The 26,235-nt window shown below is 45.5% G+C and overlaps 1 protein-coding gene across 1 annotated transcript in view; it reads right to left on the minus strand.

The window, feature by feature from the left end:
• The window catches only part of LOC147639624 (uncharacterized), a 119,150-nt gene that overhangs the window by 80,554 nt on the left and 12,361 nt on the right, over positions 1-26,235 (minus strand). Inside the window, exons 3-4 of the mRNA XM_086782022.1 lie at positions 12,151-12,314; positions 11,671-12,036 (exon numbers count right to left, since the gene is read on the minus strand). Coding sequence (XP_086638148.1) covers positions 11,671-12,036; positions 12,151-12,314 — 530 coding nt within the window. The remainder of the gene's footprint in view (positions 1-11,670; positions 12,037-12,150; positions 12,315-26,235) is intronic.

The raw sequence follows: 26,235 nt of genomic DNA on the forward strand, positions 1-26,235 counted from the left end.
TAACAACATTACATTTGTATGTGTACTTAATGCATGTGCAAGCTTAGCAGCATTAGAAGAAGGGCAGGAGATTCATAACACTATCATTGATAACATTTATGGTACTGATACCATGGATGAAAATGCGCCCATAAACATATACGGCAAGTGCAGCAACATGCACAGTGCAAGGAAGGTGTTCTTGGTATGCTTTCTCGGGATGTCATCTCATGGAATGCCATGATTTTTGCGCTTGCTGAGAATGGATATAATGAGAACGCTTTGGATTTTTTTTACTGATGCTACTGGAAGGTTTGATGCCAGATGATATCACCTTTGTGTGAGACCTTTCAATAATATGGGGCATAGTTTTATCGAGGTGGAGGGACACCGGCTTAAGGGAAATACTTTTCCCATTGTCATAGCAGACAGGCCTGATACACCCAGTTATGATGGCTTACATCTCTTCATGTTGCTGCTAGCATGCGTGCTACTGATGGTGTCGTGGATGCATTGACAAATGCTCCAGAAGAGTTATGGGCAATGACATGGACCAGTGCGAAGGATTCGGTTGGCCAAACTCCTTTGATGTACGCGTTGGCTGCTGGCAATCGTGCATCTGTCAAACTGGTGCAAAGCAAGCTGCAAAAGCTCCGTAACACAGATACTTTGGAGAGAAAGGGAAGTGATGCAAGGCCCCACATTTGGCCTTAAGTATAAGTGGTGAGAAAGATGTACGAAACTGAGTATGGAAATATGGCCATCTGCAGTGACTCTGACAATTGTGATGCGAATTTACGTGCAGCTTTCATCGAATTAATGAAGTCACTTTGTTTGTTTAGAGGAGTGTGGTAGGTGCGGAACTCAAATGCCTTAATAACGCCACTTTCGTAACCATTGAGGTCGATGCTGCTTGAATATGCACCCACACCACCCTTGCTGCAGTCTGCAGAAGGCAAAGCGTTAAGAAACCATGAGAGCTTTTCTTTGAATTGGCTTGTGGATGGTCGTCCAGCATGTAGCTCTGAGTGCAAAAAACACGTCGTGCAGTCTTGACAGATTTCACTGATACCACAGTAATCCTCACCGTCAGAACAGCAAGGAGGCTGATCATCAGGGGGGCAATAACTTCCATTTGTAAATTTCCGGCAGCACCCAAACGCATCTGGAGACGTATACGCAAGGTGGTGGCTTGCGTGGCAAAGATACGAAGGAGTTTCTTTTAAAAAAGGAAATATCCGAATATTAAGCAATGAAAAAGGAGGCGCAGTGTATTTTCAAACGGGGAAATTCGAAATTTTAGCTGCAAAAGCGAAAGGAGCCCGATTCTCTTGCGGGAAAGAAATGGGAAAAAACCAGAAACGCAGATAAGAGGGGGATATGCAGAAAACGGGAAAAGGAGAGAACCAGAGGGGAATTCTACCAGAAATTCAAAAATGGTGAGGAAGGCTACTGTATAGGGCATCCTGGGGTTTGAATCAAAAGGGGAAATGAAGCGCTATCAAATGACATGAACTTCAAAAATCTCACAATACATGATGAATACTGATTTTGGCGCATACTGCAGTGAAGCAAAATATGGGAAAAGCAAAAATTCAAGAATTCGCTTCTTTTTTTTACTCAGAGATAAGTATTTTTGTTGTTTTTGTTACTTACGATTTTCTAAAATCGTATAGCCTTTGGATAAAAACACTACCCCTTTAAGGCTTTTGGGTAAGGCTTTGGGTAAGTTTTTTTTTTGTTTTGGAGAGTCTTGGAATAAGAAAGCATCAAAAGTACAAAGAGATTCCTGGGATTTGGATTTTATTTTCTACTTGGTTGGATTTTGGACTGCTAGACATGGAGTTTTCTAAAATCACATGAATATGTTGTACATATGCCATATGTCATCTTTTGCTTTGTGAGTTGTTGGAATCTGAAAGCAAGTTTTCACGAGATCAAGAGACATCTTGAAATGATGGAATTGGCAATATATGATATATGTGATGTGAATGGTCACATGTATATGGAAATCTTTTGTAGATTATGTTATGCCTACATGTGATATGTTTGAAGCATTTGGAAAAAGAATCAAGAGATCTATGCTTCGAACAGGTCATGCTCTTGACACACAATTTATGTGCAATCATCAAGCTGCATTTGGGGATGAATTGAAGTGATTTGGCACATGTACATGTCATCAAAAATGGAGATGTCTTATGCTCCTTGAAGAGTTATGTGTTTTTGTTTTCCATGCTGGGATTTGAAGCCACTCTCACAGCCAGAAGTCTCGCACTTGCCCAGTGATACCGCCCACGTCACAACAACTTTTTGGTGAACCCGACGTGAAACTGCTGGGGTGAGAGTTAGTGGTGAAATACACAGTGCAAGTTATGGCTGAGAATCCTGAGGGACAAGGGGTTCATTTTGACCCCGAGGTTATGCAAATGTTTCAGATGTTTACTATGTATATGCAACAGCAGCAAGCTGCTGAGAGGGGGCAAATTTCCACGACTAAAGCTTTGCAGTCAATTGTGAAAAAGGTGGATCAATTTGATGGTAAGGACATCACAAAGTACCTGCGCAATTACACAAAGGAAATGGAACTAAACAGGGTGACTGAGGAGGATATGGTTCGAAGCTTTGAGCTGGTATGTGTTCCTGAAAATAAGAGAGCGCATAAGAGGATTACAGGCAGCACATGGTGGCAGAAATTGGGAGGAGTTCAAGCTTGCTTTGAAGGATGATTATTTCATGGAGGATTCTGAGCGGGTGACCAAGCGAACTTTCTTGGAATGGGTCACAAAACCCAAAATGGGAATTTCTGCCACAGAGTTGCTAAGAGAGTTTGAGAAGCGCTATGCCCAGCTGTCAAGGATTGAGCGCACAACCTTGGACAGGGAAAAAACAGAGCTCTTCTTACAAGCAGCTGGGAAAGATCTCCAAGAAAAACTGGAAATTCTCCTTGAGGATAAGAATACAGAGCAGGGGCTAAAGAATGATTGGAATGATGTCGAGGATGCGGTCACCATGCTAGCAAAGCGGCAGCGAAGGAGGGATAAAATGGTGATGAGCTCGGCAACCCCTATAACTGCTGTTACCCCTGAGAATCTACCAAAACCAGCTGCTGCAATCCCAAAGGTAGAAGGGCCGATGGAAGAGCTTATTAAGGGCATGCGAGACCTAAAATTGAAGATGTCTAGGATTGAAGAAAAAGGGCTACCATTAGGGCAGGTTTCTATGCAAAGGCCTCAAAGCAAAGAAGGGTTTACATTCAGATGTATATGGTGTGATGACCCAGAACATGCAAAGAAAGACTGTGCTAGCTATAAAGAAGCCCTCAGAAATCAACTTGTGTTTTTCAAAGATGGGAAAATCCACCTTACAGAGACTGGTCTTCCATTAAGCACAAACTTTGGAAAAGGAGCGATGAAAAAGCTAGTTGAAGACATGGTTGCTGGACATGCCATCTCTGTGGTTGAGGCAGCAACCTATGGATTAAAGGTTGGTCAATCAAAACAGGAATCTGAGAATGATGAAGACTATGAGAATGAAGATTTTTGGCCTTCAACAATGGAGTTAATTGCTTCAAAGAAGGTGTCTAAACAGGCTTTGTATGAGGCAGGTGACTGTATACGTCTTGAGACTGGATGGGAAGAGCCTGTGGATTCTTTATTTGTTCATGCCTATATTGCAAAATGCCAGAATAATGAGGCACAGGTAGAGGAAAAGCGTAAGAGGGAAAATGAGGAAGGAGGGTCATCAAAAAGGGTCACCCGTGGTAGTGAAAAGAAGGATCCTGGGCCATCACATATGCCTCCGCCGCATAGCAGACCTCCACAGGAAGTATCAATGGAAGAAGTGCCAGCAAAAATGAAGCATGAGAAGGAGAAGGGTAAAGGAAAAAGTCCACTCTACAAGCTTCAATCTGATATTGAAGCCGCAACAGACCTCAAAAAGGTGCTTGAAGAGAGGATTCTAAACAGTAGGGTGGAATTTACACTAGGGGAAGTCTTGGGGATCGCAAAGAAAGAATTCCATGATGAGATAATTGATATTATACGACGGAAAAGGCAGTCCATAATTGAATCTATTCCATCACAAGGGGAGGCAAGCACTTCCAAGACTCATGGAGTACAGGTACAGCAAAAGGAAGAGAGAGAGAATGTGGTGGAATGTAATCACTCTGCTGAAGGGGCACGACAAGTGCGCTTTGTGGATGAGAATGATGAAAAAGAAGTTCTTACAAAGAGTCATTACTCCAGGAGCCATTGGGCAAGGGCCACCACTGAAACCCTTGTCAAGATAGGTGACTTGGAAGAGCCGTATGTCGCTCTAATCGATCATGGGTCTGAAATAAATCTTATGGCTAAAAATCTCTACAACAAATGTAAGTGGCCAATGGATGTAGATCATGGGTGGATGATTAAAGCAGCTAATAACTCATCTGGAGAGCTCTATGCAGCCTGTCCAAATGTAAGGGTAACTATAGGAGATGTAAAAGATGATCAGAACTTCTTTGTTCAGGAGATGTCATCATATCCCCTCATCCTTGGGCAACCCTACATTACAGCTGTGAGGATGGAAACAAAAGTTTTAGATGATGGCTCGACATATGCAAGAATAAGGAGTAAAGATGGCAAGAAAGCTGTTCAGTTCTTGACAGTTTGCATTAACCATGAAAGGAACCGTGAGTCTCTTCGAGCACAGTCACTCCCAAAGATAAACAGAGAATTCATGAACTACAGGGAGATGAGGGATTTTGGCCAGGTGCCATTGTAAAGCGGGATTCCAATGGTACAAGGGAAAATGAGTTCTCGCAGGACTCAATCAATGTAAATAACTTTTCAGCAAATTTTCAGGGATTTTCTAGCTATGGGTCACTGGTCTTTGTAAAAAGCAAGGATTTGAAGCATGGCATGCGTCGACATGTACAAAATGAACAAAAAAGTCTTGAGCAGTGTGGACTTTTGGAGAAGAATGAGTTTATTTCAGGGGTGCTTGATGAGGTGTCATTTGTGGATACTATGGGTGTGCTTTTTGCTATGGAAAGAGCATGCTTACAGGGTGGAAATAAGATGATAGAGGTGTCATCTGTGGGAATGTATGATATAATCCGGGAATTTGAGGGGATGGAATGTAAAAACATGAATTGTGAGATGGATGCTCATGTTGATACAAAGTATAAAACGGTTGCAAAACCAATTGCCTTGCCCTTGCCACCAGGAAGCAAGGAGAAAATAGATGAAGCCTCTATGCAACCAAATCTCAGAGATCCAAAGAAAATTGGGCAAGGATTTTCTATTGCCAGTTGAAAGGGAATGCTTTGAGGAGATGCTTGTAAAACATGGGAAAGCCTTTGCTTTTCAGCCGCATGAGATAGGCTGTGTTGATCCAAGTGTAACAGCGCCAATAGTGATCTTCACTGTTCCACATGTGCCCTGGAACCTGCGGCGACCGATTCCAGTACCAAAGGCTCTCTTGCCAAAGCTGATGGAATTACTAAAAGAAAAGATCAGGATGGGAATTTTGGAGCCATCATGCGCTCCATATTCCAACAGATGGTTTACCGTGCCAAAGAAAAATGGAACATTGCGCTTCATTCAAGACATGCAACCTGTAAACAAGGTCACAATCAGGAATGTGGGAGCAGGTCCGATTGGTGGATGAGTTTGCAGAAGCATTTGCAGGGAAAGCTATATACTCTATGGGTGATCTGTATTCGGGATATGATCAGTTTCAGCTGGATATACAAAGCAGGGACTTGACCACAATGAAAACTCCTTTGGGATTGGTAAGGATGTGTACCTTACCACAGGGAGCCACCAACTCAGTGGCGCATATGATGAATGGAATGAATAAAGTCTTGCGAGACTTCATACCACAAATAACTATGCCTTTTCTGGATGATGTGCCAATAAAAGGCTGTGATTGATGAGAAAGATAAAGATGGGGATTTGGATTCGAGGGGGTGCCGCAAGTTTGTGGCAAATCATATAAAAGATTGTGATATGATTCTATCCAGGCTTGAGGAGGTGAATCTTACTTTGTCTGGATTGAAATCAGTGTTTGGGGTTGGTGAAGTGCTAATCGTGGGGCATCTTTGTAGTACTAATGGACGCCGACCTTGTCCAGCCAAGATAGATGCAATACAAAGAATGAAAGAGATATGCATTAATGTTACAGAGCTGAGGAGATTTCTTGGTGCATGTGTCTTTTATGTTATATGGATCCCACATTATGCACATGTAGCAGATCCTCTTTATCAACTTTTGAGGAAAAATCAAAAATTTTTGTGGAGTACAGCACATATTAAAGCTATGCGGAAGCTGAAATATTTGCTCCAATCATCACCTACTCTAAGGAAGGCAAATTATGAGTGTGGCAGGCCTGTGATTGTTACAGTTGATACTAGTCCTACTGGGATAGGATGGGCAGTAGGGCAAGATGATGAGGATGATCACAGGTATGTAATCAGATTTGGAGCAAAAGTATTAAGCATTCGTCAACGAAAATATCCGCAGATCAAGAGGGAGTTATGGGGAATAGTCACTGCTCTAAAATGTGAAAAAGAATATCTTATTGGGGCATCTGTACTTGTGGAACTTGATTGCTTGCCACTCCTTGGGATGATTGCAAGCTGCACCACTCCAGATATCGCTATGCTTAGGTGGATTGCCTATATCAAGTCACTAAATCCTGAGTTTGAGCATATTGCAGGAAAAGATAACCCAGTTGCAGATATGCTATCAAGAGCCAAGTATGAAGATGAAGAAGGGATGATTAGTGACATTGATGATGTAGGTACAATGTTCTATACTACTGCATATGCAAAAGGGGACCATACTTGCTTATCAAATGCACTAAAGTCTTTTACTGAGGAAATGTATGAAGGAGATTGGCTGCTTATTGATCAATACTTGAGTACTTTGACAAGACAGGAAAATTGGTCTGACTCAGAATTTAAGAGGATCCGCAGAAAAGCATATGGGTATTTTCTAAAGAATGGATACCTGTGAAGCATCCTAAGCAGAGGAATGCTATGCCACAGAGAGTTATATGTGATAAAGAGACTCAAGGGAAGCTCATGAAAGAATTCCATGAGAGTCTCTGGGCTGGACATCGAAGTGTGTGGGCCACCTTTACCAAAATAAAGGAAAGATATTGGTGGAAAGGAATGTACAAGGATATTTCCCAATATGTGGAAACATGCATGGTATGTCAAATGTACTCAAATGTGCGACATCGTGATGGCTTACAACCAACCTACCCACTTGCCATGCACTACAAATGGGTAGTGGATCTAGTTACAATGCCTTTGGGAATTTGGCAGATGCGGTACATAGCACTTGCAAGAGAAGATTTGACAAATCAGGTGGAAGGGCGTGCTCTTAGAACAAAGAGTACGGAAACAGTATGCAAATTTCTCTTGGAAGATGTGATTTGCCGGTATGGTTGTGTTGGGAAAATAACAGCTGACAGGGGTGAGCTGGATGTTGAAGAAGCAAGGGAATTCTTCTCTAGAATTGGCATCAAATTGGCCCTAACATGTGCTTACAACCCTGAGGGCAATGGTAAAAGTGAGAGGACATCCTCCAATCATTAAAGCTTTGGCTAAGGCATGCAGAGGAAGAATGCGAGAGTGGCCAAGGCTGCTACCATATGCTTTGTGGGCTGACCGTACAACTCATAGCTCAGTGACAGGATATATGCCTGCAGAATTAATGTATGGTCAAAAGCCAGTAATGCCAGTTGAAGAAGTAGTTCCAACTTGGAATGTATTACCCTGGGTGGAAGAATTGAATAGGGAAGACCTCCTTGCATTGCGAATAAGGCAGCTGGAGAGGAGGCCTGAAGATGTAGAGCTTGCTAAAGCTCGTTTCAAAGATGCAAGGTTGAAAAATAAAGAAAGATTTGATAGAAGACACAGACTCCGGCCAAAACCTATTGAAGAAGGTGATTGGATCCTAATGTATGATAGTAGTCTTGACAACCAGTTTACTGTGCAAAGGAAGTTTGCAAAAAGATGGTTTGGCCCTTACATTGTCAAGCATGTGCATGGAAATACCACGTATACCCTGTGTGAGCTTGATGGAACACAGATAAAGAATCTTGTAGATAGCAGGAAAAAGGATCAGGATGTTTAAAAGAAGGCATGACAATGATCCTTTTGATTCACAGGAGACTCAAGATGAGAGGCTTGACAGTGATAGTATGGATATGGTTGAAGAGGAAGAGGATGATCTTCCTGGTAATGTAGAAGATGAAGACGACATCCAGATATATGTGGATCTTGATGATGATTTGGCACATACCAGAGGATGTGCAGGTTTAGAGGGGACGGATGTCGTGCCATGGCACGTCTATGGTGTGAAACCATGCATATGAGGCCATTAAATGCAAATCCAAATGCATGGGATTAAGTGCCATGACTTGAGTCATTATATCATGCCTAAGTACATATGTTCATATTGTAAATGAGGTTCAATAAGACGAGCTGAGGCTGAGCCAGGCCTCGAAGCCTCTGTACATGAGTGTGGTGTCAATCATGGAGTTTTTATGCTTATGGTAGACCTTGTAGTAGGGAACACCCTTCTCATCATGTATGGGAAATGTGAGAGCATGTATGATGCAAGGATTGGTTTTGAAAGAATGCCTTTTCGAGATATCGTGTCTTGGAATGCCATGATTTCTGTTCTTACTCGGAATGAGCAGAACAAGGAGGCTCTGGGTTGTATGATGAGATGCAAGTTGAAGGCATCAGACCTAACAACATTACATTTGTATGTGTACTTAATGCATGTGCAAGCTTAGCAGCATTAGAAGAAGGGCAGGAGATTCATAACACTATCATTGATAACATTTATGGTACTGATACCATGGATGAAAATGCGCCCATAAACATATACGGCAAGTGCAGCAACATGCACAGTGCAAGGAAGGTGTTCTTGGTATGCTTTCTCGGGATGTCATCTCATGGAATGCCATGATTTTTGCGCTTGCTGAGAATGGATATAATGAGAACGCTTTGGATTTTTTTTTACTGATGCTACTGGAAGGTTTGATGCCAGATGATATCACCTTTGTGTGAGACCTTTCAATAATATGGGGCATAGTTTTATCGAGGTGGAGGGACACCGGCTTAAGGGAAATACTTTTCCCATTGTCATAGCAGACAGGCCTGATACACCCAGTTATGATGGCTTACATCTCTTCATGTTGCTGCTAGCATGCGTGCTGCTGATGGTGTCGTGGATGCATTGACAAATGCTCCAGAAGAGTTATGGGCAATGACATGGACCAGTGCGAAGGATTCGGTTGGCCAAACTCCTTTGATGTACGCGTTGGCTGCTGGCAATCGTGCATCTATCAAACTGGTGCAAAGCAAGCTGCAAAAGCTCCGTAACACAGATACTTTGGAGAGAAAGGGAAGTGATGCAAGGCCCCACATTTGGCCTTAAGTATAAGTGGTGAGAAAGATGTACGAAACTGAGTATGGAAATATGGCCATCTGCAGTGACTCTGACAATTGTGATGCGAATTTACGTGCAGCTTTCATCGAATTAATGAAGTCACTTTGTTTGTTTAGAGGAGTGTGGTAGGTGCGGAACTCAAATGCCTTAATAACGCCACTTTCGTAACCATTGAGGTCGATGCTGCTTGAATATGCACCCACACCACCCTTGCTGCAGTCTGCAGAAGGCAAAGCGTTAAGAAACCATGAGAGCTTTTCTTTGAATTGGCTTGTGGATGGTCGTCCAGCATGTAGCTCTGAGTGCAAAAAACACGTCGTGCAGTCTTGACAGATTTCACTGATACCACAGTAATCCTCACCGTCAGAACAGCAAGGAGGCTGATCATCAGGGGGGCAATAACTTCCATTTGTAAATTTCCGGCAGCACCCAAACGCATCTGGAGACGTATACGCAAGGTGGTGGCTTGCGTGGCAAAGATACGAAGGAGTTTCTTTTAAAAAAGGAAATATCCGAATATTAAGCAATGAAAAAGGAGGCGCAGTGTATTTTCAAACGGGGAAATTCGAAATTTTAGCTGCAAAAGCGAAAGGAGCCCGATTCTCTTGCGGGAAAGAAATGGGAAAAAACCAGAAACGCAGATAAGAGGGGGATATGCAGAAAACGGGAAAAGGAGAGAACCAGAGGGGAATTCTACCAGAAATTCAAAAATGGTGAGGAAGGCTACTGTATAGGGCATCCTGGGGTTTGAATCAAAAGGGGAAATGAAGCGCTATCAAATGACATGAACTTCAAAAATCTCACAATACATGATGAATACTGATTTTGGCGCATACTGCAGTGAAGCAAAATATGGGAAAAGCAAAAATTCAAGAATTCGCTTCTTTTTTTTACTCAGAGATAAGTATTTTTGTTGTTTTTGTTACTTACGATTTTCTAAAATCGTATAGCCTTTGGATAAAAACACTACCCCTTTAAGGCTTTTGGGTAAGGCTTTGGGTAAGTTTTTTTTTTGTTTTGGAGAGTCTTGGAATAAGAAAGCATCAAAAGTACAAAGAGATTCCTGGGATTTGGATTTTATTTTCTACTTGGTTGGATTTTGGACTGCTAGACATGGAGTTTTCTAAAATCACATGAATATGTTGTACATATGCCATATGTCATCTTTTGCTTTGTGAGTTGTTGGAATCTGAAAGCAAGTTTTCACGAGATCAAGAGACATCTTGAAATGATGGAATTGGCAATATATGATATATGTGATGTGAATGGTCACATGTATATGGAAATCTTTTGTAGATTATGTTATGCCTACATGTGATATGTTTGAAGCATTTGGAAAAAGAATCAAGAGATCTATGCTTCGAACAGGTCATGCTCTTGACACACAATTTATGTGCAATCATCAAGCTGCATTTGGGGATGAATTGAAGTGATTTGGCACATGTACATGTCATCAAAAATGGAGATGTCTTATGCTCCTTGAAGAGTTATGTGTTTTTGTTTTCCATGCTGGGATTTGAAGCCACTCTCACAGCCAGAAGTCTCGCACTTGCCCAGTGATACCGCCCACGTCACAACAGCGGGAGGAGAAGGGGGGCACAAAACGCGAAGGCAGGGAGGAAGGGACTCAGCCACGAAGAGAAGGAAGAGAAGATAGCAGAGATACAAAGTGGGAGGGGGGGAGAGCCCGAAGGGGAGAGAGCTCAAAAGCAAAAGGGGAGGAGGGGGGTGCAAGATCAAGGGAAGAAGAAGAAGGGGGGGGGGGGGGGGGGTTGTGTTGTGGGGCCGCTTCTGTAGCACACGCAGGGGGAGCTCCAACTCGGGTGTGGTTATTGGGTAAACTAGGCTGGGATTACTGACCCATTTTTGTCGGGATGCAAATGAACCATGCCCTATTCAATAGCCAAATAGACACAGATATGCTCCCTGCCTGCTATATGCTCATCATGGTCAATCATGGTCAGGACCTTTATCTTGGCAAAGGAAGCAGATTGTCCATATGTCTGCAAAGGCCCATCATAAACTGAAACTGGTTTATTACTTTGTCATACTGAATAGAAATGTCCTTTCTTCAAAGAGAAGGGGAAAAAAGAAACAGTTCATATGTTAATTCAAACAAAAAACAACGGTCTGCATGAGAACGCTAGGACTATTACATAATTTATATTTGTTTTATAAACCAATCTAATAAAATAGAATCAAATGATAAAAGAGCATTGCGATGGGGTAGAATCCTTACTGCCTGGAGTACAGCTGAATAAACCTCCAAGTAAAGAGGTAGCTTGTTATAAAAAGCTTGGCTCAACCTTTCAGAAACATTTTGCTCTCTCACTTCAAACTGCACATTGTGACGCTGACGCCAATGGCGTAGACTACATTTGTAATGCTTGAGAACAAGTATAAAGGATTCGATATCTACACCATAGTCCAATAGCTGGCAAATCCTATGGTCCCCAATGAACTTCTCAAGAATCTCAACTTCAGAATAGATATCAAAAAATTTACATGGATCATGAGGTCCTTTGGGTAGATCCACAGTCTTCAGCACCACTGATTTGCAATGCATATGGTCTCCATCCTTTTGTGTAAGCGTTGCTGTGTAGACCTGTGATTTAGAACAATCACAGAAGTAACTGGGTGCCTTACAGCATGTCTCCAAATGCTAGCAACAATCTAAACCAGCTCCAATTGTAAAGACTCAAGTGACTGTAAAGCTGACCTGAGCAAAGGCACCGTGTGCAATGCGTTGTCTATTCGTATATAGAGACGAGTCAAAGAGATCTTTCCATACCAACTTGAGAATTCTAAACACTGATGGGTGAAAGCTCTTCATCCGCTTTCTAAGAAAAGGTAACAACTCTGCATTGGCTGTATGATTTACATCTAATTTGATCATATTAGGAAAAGAACATTGTAGATTGATCAAGCCGAAAACTTTCAAGCAATTTTTTTAACATGTTAAGTGACAACTTTTGCCTCCTTTGCCCAATAAAGTTTGCAGCTAAAATTATGAGCCTCTTCCATGAGAGAGATTAGATAGGATCCATGCTGGTCTACATGCATCCACATCTGGCCCCGCCCCCAGAGGGATCCTCGGTGATAGAGCTCGATCTATTTTGCAGGCCAGATGCCCCTGACCTAGAGCATCACGACCCTCAACCCAACAAATACAGATACAGATCCAAGAGGCTATTCAATACCATGACATGCTTCCATCACAGAGGCCTGATATTCTCTTGGCCATCAGCTCAGTATTGGCTGAGGCAGGCATTTACCATTAGTTGATCATAGCTAGTTTACCTCATACGCAGGGTAATATGCTGATATCACATGTGGGTACCAGATTTATCCCCAGCAGATTGGCAGTGCATAGAGTGTCCTCCGTTCATGATGTATGATACGCAACAAACCATCTGTCCCCCACCAGATCTTCCAGGCAGAGTTTGTTGTGGCTCCTATGTTGATGGAGGCTCTATTCAAGACAGTCACTTATATACAGAGGGTGAGAAAGATGGATCCATTTCGACTCCCCCAACTTGCACTTCAGTCATCACAGCAGATAGCAGCCAGAGCAGAGCATTCATCCTGGTATGGCACAATACTCACTTGGTTTCAGGCACATGGACTACAGATGGACCGGCTCCCTCCATGAGGATAGCTTGAAACCGGCCTCTAGTAGAAACCAAAGTGCGGTAGACTAGCAGTCACCCTTCCACTTGTAGTCCAGATATAAAAACAAATTTGATTGGAGCTAGAGTGCCCCAAATCTGAAATAAAACCGACACCTGTTGGCCCCAAAGCTTGGCGCCCCTTTCGGTATTTCTTTATTCAATTTCAAAAAGATGTAAAGCTGAGTACAACAAAACCAACCAAGAGAATACACCTGTATGTCCAATCTGGCAGCCCACAAGACCTCTTAGCACAGAGGATTCACACACAGATCTGTGTCCCACAAAAACAACACTCTATGCTTCCCTCTGATCAGCCAAGACCATTCAGCAGGGAAGCCTTGAGCATACATCTGGTATATACCATGTACATGGTTCCACAACTCAGCACAAACATATATTCACTGCCCAATCTCTGTTTCCACCCTTTCAATCTGCCATACCCCTCCTCTCACAAGGGGCTAGATAGCACAACTCTGCAGCAGACATAAGCCAATGGAAAGAAAGATAGAAGGACTAGTTCAGAGCTTACCAAGTCAGCACGTGGTTCTGCACTCACGAGGCCAATTGCACCAGTCTGTGCATGCCAGAGACTGTCTATACTTTTCCTCTTGCAGCCACCTGACTTTTCCACCAAATATACTCTGATAGAACACTGCCTGCACTGTCCGTACAATCTGTACGTTCAAATACTGTTTGCGTTAGAAGAATTTGCAGCAACTGAACCTGTCTCTGTCAGAAAACTGCTACTGTACTGTCCTACACAGTACCCGCCTGCTCCAGCTAGCAACGACCGTACTGTTCTGTACAGTATCCACCTGCAGCCCCTATTCCGTACAGGTCAGAACCTGCCATCAAAACCACCTGAATCTGCAACTGCCTGCTTCGCCTGTTCTCTGATCGTCGGCGCCACCTGCAACCACAGCCATCGCCTGCCCTATACGGCCTGTACTAGCCACATGGGCTGTACGTCTGTACGGCCTGGTCTGCTCTCAGCCTCTGTCAGCGCCGCCTGTTCCAACAGAAGAACCTGCACAGCAGCCGTACTGTACCCTGTACTTGAAGCAGTCCAAAAACAGTCGACCAGCCCTCTTCTCTTTTCCTCCACGGATGAGCTTGCACGATTTCCCAAAAAGCTAGAGAGAGAGAGAGATGAGAGAGGCATGCAACTCCAAAAGTGGAGTGGCCTCTCTCCAAAAATGTCCTAGGGCCCCAACTTTAATAAACATTAAAGTTCCCTAGGGGCCACTAAGGCCTAGGGGCAACCATAAATAAAACATTAAAATATTAATGTTCTAGTTCCCCCCTTCACACCTGGAGATGTCCATACATCATTATCTCTATCCGGGCACGCCAAATGTGAATCATTTGATATTTTTGCTCAGCAACCACCATGCCCACACTTGTGCTGTTCCATTTTCACACGGCCATGACAATAGCCATTGGCAAGCTTAGGGTATCATCCCATAGACTGAGGATAGAGACTGGCAGAGCTAAGTGGATACCGAGATAGGGCAGAACATGTAGACTGTCAGACGGGGGATGAGTCGGTTGAGCACAATGTTTGCCACTGTCCATTCTACTATGAGATCAAAGGGAGATTTCACTTTCTATTCGAGTGGGCTTTGGACCCTTATCCCGGATCATGGAGTACCCAAATCAAAGGTGATCCTCACCCCCAACACTCGTCTTCTCACCTTACCATCACCAATTTTTTCTAGCCTAGAGGGGTGGATAGGGAGGCACCAGAGACCACCACAGTGGATACGGGAGCCTATACCATAGTGCCCCCTCGCAGCAAGCCCATGGGAGTCGCATCAAATCGGGCAGGCACACTCCAAAGAGCTAGACACCCTCACTCCGTCTGACCCCTGCCACCCCTAGCTCATCAGCCTCAGATTCACCACACTGCCCCCTCGCAGCAGAGCAGCAGGCCCATGAGAGTCGCATTAGATCCAGCACGCACACTCTAGAGAGCTAGACGCCATGGTCTCATCGGACCCCGGCCACCCCCAGCTCATCAACCCCAAATTCAGGAGATCCTGCCCCGACAGTGAGCAACCTCATCCTCACGTGTGATATGCAACGGAAGTCTTTGTATTGGAAGATCCTGTAACACAAATGCTCACACCGTTCTGTATCCTGAGTTTCGTGAGTTTAGCAATCCACTTTAATACTTCAAACTTTAAAGAGATGAGAGAGAGATATATGAGAACTGTACACCACATTGGGTCCCAAATTACCCATTGAAGGGCCCCCTTTCCCGATAACGAGATAGTATTTGCTTTGTTACTTTAGAGAGAATGACTGTGGACTGTAGATGAGCCAAACGCAAGATCTCCGAGGATCGGAAGCCTGGCTGAACTGTACACGGCTGTAGAAACACCTCAATGAACTGATCTCGAGCCTATGCACTCTTCCCAAAGGCATGAGGAAGGGCTGCACACCTGAGGCTGAGAAAACAAGGGGGTGGACTATTCTAAGCTATGTTAGAATGCTGTAAATGCTTATGAATGATAGAATACCTTTACCAGATGACTGATGTATGCCTGGATGATGCAATGAATGCTGGATACTGATGTAGACTGATGAATCAAGGCTGAAACTGCTGGAAATCTGCAAACGCAGCACTGTAGGGCTGTTTACTGGTGTAGGACTGATGCTGGACTGAAACGCAGACTGTAGGGGCTGCTGCTGGACAGTAACGCAGACTGTAGGCTGCTGAAGATCTGTAAACGCTGACTGTAGGGGACTGAACTGCAGGCAGCTGGTTGATATGCAGAAAACGCAGGTGTATTTGCTGATTCAGGCCTGTAGATGTACTGTTTGGCTGCGCTTATGCCTGTAGGGACTGCTGAACTGCATGCGTTGGAGAACGAGGGCTGGCTGAAGCAAACTCAAGTACTCCAAGGGCTGGATGAGACTAGTCTAGTGCTGAAGGCAAGGATACTCCTAGGGCTGAGGAGGAAAGCTCTTAGCACACTGAAGACTGAATGGGAAACTAAGCCCTATGCAAGCCTATTTATACTAGATAGGGGTTGGTCAAGTTGGCTGGTCATAATTTAATAAACTTTATGTTTATAAATGACAGCTTTTGGGATGTTCTAAATGATGCACAGGCATATAATGCATATTATGCAAGATGCAGAGTGCTTTCTGATGCAAACCCTAAGGCTTCTACTGACTCTACATGCATGAATGATTCTCTCCAAGTGGGTTAAGGGACTTGACTGACTGACTGACCCGCTAAGGCCGAGGAATGACCTACGTAGCTCGTGCCTGACTTATCTTGGACTGAGGATGTACAATGGAGTCACGGCGTACGACAAATATCATCCTGCTGGGTTCTAATACTGTACAAATGTTGCACTGCTGATGATGAGTCAGTTTGTCACCATGCACTGAGTGCAGAGTGCATGTGACATTCCCTCCTGCTTAGCTTGGCGGCAGGTTCATGGCTTCCAAGTAGTCCGCCAACAACTGGGGGTACTCCTGGAAGAACTCCTCGTCAAGCCATACGGCTTCGTGGGCACCTCGATCTCGGAATTTCGTATAAAACTGACGTATCCGTCGATCGGAACCATGCTTCCATCGATGAAGAAGGATCTACTCGGGCTCAATAACTTCTGCTTCGTCTACCACGTCTGGCTGCTGTTCATCTGAAACATCAAATACTTCTGGACCAACATATGGTTTTAGCCAAGAAACATGGAAAACATCATGCATTGTCCAACTGGTAGGCAACTTTAACTTCATGGAGACATCACTTAACTTCTTAACTATTGGAAAAGGGCCAAAACTACGGAATGAAATCTTGCAGTTTGCCCACTTGTTTCATTCTCTATTTCATGATACACAAATAGACCCAATCCCCATCCTTGAAGTGGACATCTCGTCTAGACTTATTCGCCTGTCTGCTATATGCTTCCTGAGCTTTGGTCAAGCGGTCTTTGACTGACTCAATGATCTCGGAAAATGCTTCCGTGGTTTTATTAGCCTCTAAAGATGGAGACACCATTCTCGTCAAAAGAGAAGAAAAACGGCGACCAAAGGCTGCTTCATATGGAGTCCGTCCGACACTGGATGAATGAGTGTCGTTCAAAATAGCTTGGACCAATGGAAGATAATGTTCCCATTTGGACTGCTGGTCATGACAATATGACTTGAGAACATCAAAGGCCAACTGGTTATAAATTTCTATTTGGCCATCTGTCTGCGGATGGAATGCACTAGACAATTGCAACTTAGTTCCGAAGTTTTCAAATAATGCCCTACAGGAATGCGAGGTAAACTTGGAATCTCTATCTGATGTTATGGTGCTAGGCAAACCACCAACTGGATACCAATGCTTGAGAAACAGACGGGCTACGTCCTCGGCTGTGGCCGTATGCTTGCATGGGATGAGCCTGCAGAATTTACTAAAGCGATCCACAATGGTAAAACACTAAGTGTTACGGGATCCGGTGGATGCTGGTAGAGGCCCTACGAAGTCCATAGATATGTCGATGAAAGGTCCGTCGGGGATAGGCAAAGGTTGAAGTAAACCAAACTTCTTTGTATGGGGAACCTTGACTTTTTGACATATCTTACCGGCTGCATAGACATCACGCCTCATCTTTGGTCAATAAAAGGACCGTTCTAATTTCTCGAGGGTACTGTTGATACCCCCGTGTCCTCCAACTAAGGAGTCATGGGCATCGTGGAGGAGCAGAACGCTTTTCCCAAGTAACACAGAGACGGTTCTTGTAGAACAACCAACCGTCTGTACTGAATAGTGGCCAGGCTCAGAATTGAGGACCAAACTATACTGAGTACCAAACTCAGGGGAGTCGACATATTGGTCTTTCATACTATCTAAGTCCTTCCCCGTGATTTCGAGAATGATAGATTCTTGGACTGCCTGGATGCTGGACTTTCGACTAAGAGCATCTGCTACTGGGTTATGCTTACCAGGGATGTATTCAATCATACCTCCAAACTGTTGGAAGATTTGACTCCACCTGGCCTGTCGATCACTCCACTGGGCACTTGGCATAGTCTGAAGCCACTTAAGTGCTTAGTGGTTTGTTTTCACTGTGAAAACCTGTCCATAAAGAAAAGGCTTCCAACGCTTGAGTGCTCTGAGCACACCCAAAAGCTCTTTGTCATATACCGAATAATTCTTTTCGGCGACATCCAACTTTCTACTGGAATATGCCACGGGTCTATTGTCCTGCTGGAGGACTACACCTATGGCTACATTGCTGGCATCGGTAATGACCTTGAAAGGTTAGTCCCATGATGCTAACTTTAATACAGGTGCTTCTGAGGCAGCGTTCTGGAGTGCACGGAATGCATCAAGCGCCTTGCCTATAACTGAGACTTTCTGCTTGCGAGTCTTCACCCCCTTGAGCAAGTCGGTAAGAGGTGCTGCAAGGTTGGAAAACTGATGGACATGGGTACTTAGGCCTGACAAAGACCTACGAATGAACGGATTTCTTGGGCCGTCTTAGGAATGTCCCAATCTAAGATCTCCTAAACCTTGGATGGATCCAGTCTAGTCCCATCAAAACCGATGATGTAGCCCAAATACTGAACTTCCTTAACACCAAAGACAAACTTTTTGGTGTTTATGTAGAGCTGATTATCTCGCAAAAGTTGCAAGACTTTCTCCACATCTTTCTCATGTTGCTCCGCAGTGGCTGAGAAGACTAGTATGTCATCAAGGAATATGAAAACACACTTCCCGATGTGGACTGCGAAAAGCCTAGACATCATCTTATTTAAGGTTGCGGGTGCATTTGTAAGCCCAAAAGGCATGACTACGAACTCGTAGTGACCACACTCTGTCCGAAAAGCTGTTTTTGGAATGTCAGCTTAAAAAATGCAGACCTGATGGTAGCCACTCTTGAGGTCGATCTTAGTGAAAAACTTAGCACCGTCTAAACGCTCCAAAATGTACTCTATCCTTGGCATAGGAAACTTATTCTTGATAGTGAGTTTGTTTAATGCCGTGTAGTCTACACAAAGGCATGCAGACTTGTCCTTCTTTTGGACAAATAGGATAGGTGCAGCAAATGGGGAGGAAGAAGGCCGAATGAATCCGGCTCGGAGAAGCTGAGATAACTGCTTTTCTAACTCGCCCTCTAAAGTCTTGGAAAGACGATAGGGAAACCTGCTAGGAGGATCTAACAAGGACCAAATCAATGTGATGGTCCTTAGGGCAAGAGGGTGGGAGACTGGGCGGGAGATCGTCCCTAAGCATAATGTCCTAATGTCTGGATAGGAGGTCTGCTAACTGAGGGACTGAAGATGTAACGGATGCTACTAATGAGGGAGAGGCTGTTTGAGCACGAACATAAAGGAGTGCTCCTTCTGCTCCCTTGCGGATAGCTCGTCTGGCCTGAAGATGCGAAATCAATGGGATGCCAAGAATGCTTCTATCCCCATGAATCATGACACGCTCAGGAAAACCTTTACAAATAGTAAAAGTGTCCTGTCCCCAATCGGGGATAGGCTCATACCGACGGAACCATTGAATTCCTAAGATCATGTCACACCCCAACAGAGGTGAGACGATGAAATCTCGTTGAAATGAGGCCTTCTGAACTTCAAAGGCAAATTGTTGTGCCTTCTGGGAAATGTGGGTGCGAAGACCAGGTGTAAACCCGTCCACATCCAGATGATATGGGACTAATGTGCAATTCAATTTATTAGCCAACTGGGGAGAGATGGCATCTTCAGAACTACCCATATCGAAAAGGACTACAAACTGTCGGCCCTGGGCAAAGCCATAAGCTCAGATGAGGCTCGGATGAGCAGCATCACTCTCACGCTCGTGCTTAGCATCAAATACCACGGATGGCATAGGATGCATACAAGGTAAAAGTTGAACTGCATTTGAGGTAGTAGGCGGGGCTGGAGGAGCTGGGGAGGCTGTGGCAACTGTGGCAGACGAAGCTTTGGCGGCTTGTGGCGCTTGCCATTTGTGGCAATCCTTCTTACCATGCCCTATAATATGACAGAAAAAACATCTATTTTCTGACTGGTACTTCCTTTGCTCCTCTGGAGGAAGATAACCTCCAATAATGCCTGCTTTAGCCTTTTCATCAAGGGTTTTCTTAGGTTCTTTATCTTTCTTACCCCCCCTGAACTGGAGCTATTACTGTCGTCCTTCTTAGCATCTTCAGCAGAAGCGTTACCTTTCCCAGTCTGTGCAGCTGATTGCTGCTGCTGGGGTTTCGTACTGGACTGAGATGACTCCTTGGGCTTGCCCCCGTTTAGCTTCATTTCTTCATTCTGAGCGAGAGTCAGAGCCCGGTCATATGTGATATGCAGCGGATTGCTGCTGCTGGGGTTTGGTACTGGACTGAGATGACTGCTTGGGCTTCCCCCGTTCAGCTTCATTTCTTCATTCTGGGTGAGAGTCAGAGACCAGTCATATGTGATATGCAGCGGAAGTCTTTGTATTGGAAGATCCTGTCACACAAATGCTCACACCGTCTTCTGTATCCTGAGTTTCGTGAGTTTAGCAATCCACTCTAATACTTCAAACTTTAAAGAGATGAGAGAGAGATATATGAGAGCTGTACACCAAATTGGGTCCCAAATTACCCACTGAAGGGCCCCCTATCCCAATAACGAGATAGTATTTGCTTTATTACCTTAGAGAGAATGACTGTGGACTGTAGATAAGCCAAATGCAAGATCTCCGAGGATCGGCAGCCTCGCTGAACTGTACACGGCTGTAGAAACACCTCAATGAATTGATCTCGAGCCTGTGCACTCTTCCCAAGGGCATGAGGAAGGGCTGCACACCTGAGGCTGAGCCTAAGGCTTTTGGGATGTTCCAAATGATGCACAGGCATATGAATGCATATTATGCAGGATGCAGAGTGCTTTCTGTAGCAAACCCTAAGGCTTCTACTGACTCTACATGCATGAATGATTCTCTCCAAGTGGGTTAAGGTACTTGACTGACTGACTAACCCGCTAAGGCTGAGGAATGACCTACGTAGCTCATGCCTGACTTATTCTAGACTGAGGATGTACAATGGGGTCACAGCGTACGACAAATATCATCCTACTGGGTTCTAATACTGTACAAATGTTGCACTGCTGATGATGAGCCAATTTGTCACCGTGCACTGAGTGCAGTGTGCATGTGACATCACGGCAGACCATCGACATCTCTAGCCTTCTTGTATCACCCCTGATGGACATCTTGGATGGGCCCTGAGCTCTCCAAGTCACAATGGTGCCTGAATCAAGCACTGTGGGTTGACCGAAATGCATAAACCACCCTGGGTCCCAGAGGGGCCAAAAGCATGGGACCAAAGGTGGACTCCTTCCCTGAAGAATCTTCCCGATTCGGCGGGTATGGCCCTCAGATAGATGATGCTCTTGGAGGAAGAGAATGTCAATGGGTGTACCAACTACGGCTCTATTAATGTCCTTTCTCCTGCAACATTACTGATATTCATCCTTTGGGGCATGGATACTAGCAGGTGGAGTTTGATTCACCTGCAGCATCGGATAGAGTCATGCAATTGAGCCCCGTCACAATGCGTATGGCCCAGCCGTTCTTTGCAAGGTGGCAACACGAATTTGACCCAGCATTTGACCCTCTAGCTGGAGTCTCAAGCTTTCCCGTCACAGTCGCTTCAGGAAGGAATATCTTCCCCTCCTCTTGGTGATAGGTGGTGTTATCGGGAGAGTGATGAAACCACCCCCCCCCCCCCCCCCATTAACTGCCGCCACGATTCTAGCTTGTACGACAGGGATTCCCTCTCCTTGCTTCTCCATAACCTCTTCAGAGATAGTTCCACATGCCATATCGCTTTTGTGCCTCTGTGGGGGCTCCAATTTTGCAAAAAGGTTGGTACTTTGGCCTCCCTATGGCCTAGGCAATGTTTCATTTGCTGTCAGATGGAACACCTTGCTAGAGCTTTGTCCCCATCGTTACTCCACGAGAGCATCACCAACGGTCCCCCCCCCTCCAAAATCAGCTCCTCATCGGGCGTGCGGGGCCCGCGGGGGGGGGGGGGGGATCCGAGCCCCCAAGATTCAGAGCACCAGGTCTCGGCCCTCGAGGATCCTGGTGCAAGAGAGTGGCAGGCCGCCAATTCAAGGTAGAACCACCGTCGGACTTCCAAAGCAGAGCAACACCATATGGTGCACCAATTTGGTACGCCTCAGGAGGATACCGTTTTGTCAGAGGACTGTTATGAGCACTCAACAGAGCTGACGGTAATAGGCCCCTCCCCAATCCACCAAGGAACTCGGCGCCCTCTCCCCCTTTCTGGGGACCGTTACCTCATCGTGATCCCTCTCCAGCTTCCCGTGAGGCCCTCTAACCCATTACAGCCCCCCACCCCCCCCCCCGGCCCCCGAGCAACTTTTGCTCCAGCTCCTTCCGTCCCTCCCCCCTCCACTTTATCGTAACCCCCTCTCCACCCCTCCCCCCCCCCCCCCAAAAAAAAAAAATCCGCCTCGCCAAAGCATACCTGCTACCTGCGCCCGACCTGAAGAGGAGGCACCATTCTAGTTCGGTTCACCACTTGATCCACCATTTCTCAAAGCCTATAGTGATGACCGTCACTACCTCCACGGTGTGCGCTCTCCCTCTAGAGTCCCCCCCCCTCCCGCCCCCCCCCCCCCCCCCCCCCCCCCCCCCCGCAGCCCCTGTTGGAGTGCTCAGCAAAAATATGAGACAAATGCACTAGAGAGCAAAACACAGAAGAGAGAGAGAGAGAGAGAGAGAGAGAGAGAGAGAGAGAAATGAAAATGAAATGAAATGCTATATTAACGTCTTCAAAAGGTCATAATGACCTATGAGACCAAAAAGTTACATCATGGTGGATCTGATACAATGTCTGGATAAAAAACCAGAAAATGAAAAATAAAGATGATACTACTGGCACCTAGAAAATGAAACTGGAACTGGAAGGTAAACAGAAACCCTTATAGGGTGTGAATATAGTGAGGGGGGGGTACGCTATGGAGGTGAGTGGAGTACAGTGAGGGGATACAATATCATGTGGGACGGGGGGGTACACTATGGAGGTGCCTCCATCTCATAATATGTGCCGCATCGGACGCTGGTGGATCTCCTCAATATCCTCTGTGGTCAGCACCCTGACTGGGTGTCCCGCAAAGAATAATCCGAATCCGCCGCTGCAACCTCCGTCTATGCTGGGATGCCCTCCTCCGTAGTCGTGGGCGTCTGGACCACCCAAGCTCAATCGCACGATCAATCAGTGTACCGCTAGTGTGGGCGGTATCCATGTCCTGCTGTTGCTGTGGTCCATCTGGCGCAGTGATGGCTGGACTAAAGAAGTCTGTAATGTGCCTCTGAGTCTGGCTCTCTGTGCGCCTAAGCAGGCTATCTCTATATCTCCGCAGCTCAAGCAAGAACAATCCTAAACACCTCTGGTCCTGGTACCCCATGACTCTAGAAAGTGGTCCAAACCCCTCTCTGAATAAACAGTGGAAACGACCACGTATCTCATAGTATGCAGTACAATGGCATATATAATGCAGCTCTGTCTCTGGCTCCCCATGGCATACTCGGCATATCCTGGCCTCAGCTGGTATACCTCTATATCGACCAATCTCAATCTCAAGCTGGATGTGCGAATCTCACCAATAGCACATCGTACTGCATGAGACAAGTGTACATCCATGTAACTGGGTCTGATCACAAAACCATCTGCTCTGCGAGCTGAAGAAAATGCTCTCTGTAGAAAGCCATCTTCGTGCCCAGCTCCTCAGTCGGCCGTATCCATGTCCTCCTAATGTCCAACTGAACTAAATCCTGACGGATGAGTCTCGTAATCTCTATCCGTGTGAGAGTGAGAGAGGGTGCCTCCAAAGAATACTGGAAGGGAGGCAATCTGTCCATGCTAAAACCATGTGCCTGGAACCATGATGTCATCTGTCCATACCAACAAGCCGTGTCTCCCTGTAAAGCTAACTGTCGGGAGGACTCCAAGGCGAGGCGTGCATATCTGTCTCGGGGGAGATCCCACAAGCCATGTATGTAGGAGACTGATCTCGTAAGAGCCTCAATCACCAGAGGGGTAGCCGCCAGCTCTGCTCGAATAATCTCATGAGGTACCATGGCCTTGGCTCTAATAATCCTAGCAATCATAGATACCAAAGGCCTCTCCATACCTCTCCACCCGCCTACGCTGTGATGGCCCACTGAAGGTCCCCATATCTGCACTCCATAAAGCATAGCTGATGTCACTAGAGTGTCAAAAAGCCAAAGTTTCGTTCGAGGTTCTGGAAACTGAACCTACGAACACATCCTCTCCAAACCACCCAGGGCTGCATGTGCTCTAGTCAATCTAGTCTCTGCTGCTCTCTTCATCGAAAACACTGGCCCACTGAATACTACCCCAAGATATGTATATGCATATGTATACTCCACAATCTCCTGCCCATATGTAAATGTGGGAGCTGATCGCCTAACCCACTGTGGCGTGGTGTTAAACACCATAGAGAGAGAGAGAGAGAGAAGTTATATACACTCTACTCTATACACAAGATCCGGTACACGATGATACAAAACAAGGTGTGGGGGCAAGGGTGGTATTTTGTACCACCCTAGACTGCTGGTCAGCCAGCCCAAAATAGGCCGACAGCAGACAACATGCTCCCGCCTGGGAAAGACATTAGTCGGCCAGCTCATACCAAGTCGGCCAGCAGAGAAAAAACAGGTTGGGCAACAGACCCAATCGGCTAGGAGCAAATCAGGCGGCCAGCTCAACAGTCCCCACCACGACCAACAAAACTGGGAAAAATAACATGGAAAGTGGGGGAAAATGGAGAAACACCTAAATGGGCGGGCACACCCACAACAATGACCCTGGTGTGTAATGTAGAGACAGGAGATGACTACTAACACCCACTCTCAGCTCCTGGATGTGGAACCAACCCCAATGAGCTAGAGTCCTGCCGGAGCATAGCTTGAGGTAGAGACTTCGTGAAGAGGTCCACCACATTGTCCCCCGTCGAACAATAAACAAGCAAGATGTCGCTAGCGAAAATCGTCTCACGAACAAAGTGATATTGTATCTCTATGTGCTTGGTCCGGGCATGGAAGACCGAGTTCCGAGCAATAGCTTTACAGCTCTGGTTATCGCACTGGATGACCGTGGGTTCCTTTTGTGGAAACCCAATCTCGCCAAGCAACCTCCGCAGCCACACAACCTCGCAAGCAGCAGCACAAGCAGCACAGTACTCTCCCTCTGTAGACGACAAGGCAATAGTTGGCTACCTCTTGCTGCTCCATGAAATAGCTCCAAAGCCAAGGGTAAATCCGTAGCCTAATGTAGATCTCCTCGTGTCTAGATCTCCTCCCCAATCTGAGTAACTCCAACCTTGGAGTCTGACTCCATCTGTCGTTTCTGCTCCAGTGTCATAGAAGAGTCCAAGATCCTTCGTACCCTGCAGATACAACAAGATCCGCAATCCTGCGTCCCAATGAGTCTTCAAAGGCATCCGCATGAATGAGCTCAACAGCCCCATGGGAAAGCTCAAGTCCAATGTGGTGTTCAGCAACCAAATCAATGAACCAACAAGCTTCTGATACAGAGAGGCATCAACCTACTCACAAGGATCATTCACTGTAAGCTTGGTGTTCGGGTCCATCGGTGAAGTAATAGGCTTGTAGTTCTCCATCCCAAAGGCCTCAAGCAACTCTTGAACATTCCGCTGCTGAGAAACAAAGAAGCCCCTCTGGGTCAACCAAATCTCCAATCCCAAGAAGAAATGGAGTAAACCTAAGTCAGTCATCTCAAACTCCTTTGACAAGGCAACCTTCCTCACTACTATGTGCTCCACATGACCGCCATTGAGAATGAGATCATCCCATAAAGGATAATCAACGTGACCAAACCGCGTTCCCAAAAGAGATACAAGTTAGGATCTGCAACTGATCTATGAAATCCTGTCCGTATAGAAAGAAGGAATCAATCTTCTGATTCCAATCCCTGGGAGCCTGCTAAAGACCATACAAGGCCTTCCGCAACCTGTAAACCATCCCCTTTGATCCTGGAATCTCAAAGCCTAGAGACTGCTCAACATACATCTCCTCCTGCAAGTCACCATTAAGAAACCCATAATTTACATCCATCTCATATACGGGCCAC

The sequence above is a fragment of the Cibotium barometz genome, chromosome 3 (assembly GCF_041138505.1).
Source record: "Cibotium barometz isolate CiBa-2024 chromosome 3, ASM4113850v1, whole genome shotgun sequence".
In the NCBI taxonomy this organism is placed as follows: Eukaryota; Viridiplantae; Streptophyta; class Polypodiopsida; order Cyatheales; family Cibotiaceae; genus Cibotium; species Cibotium barometz.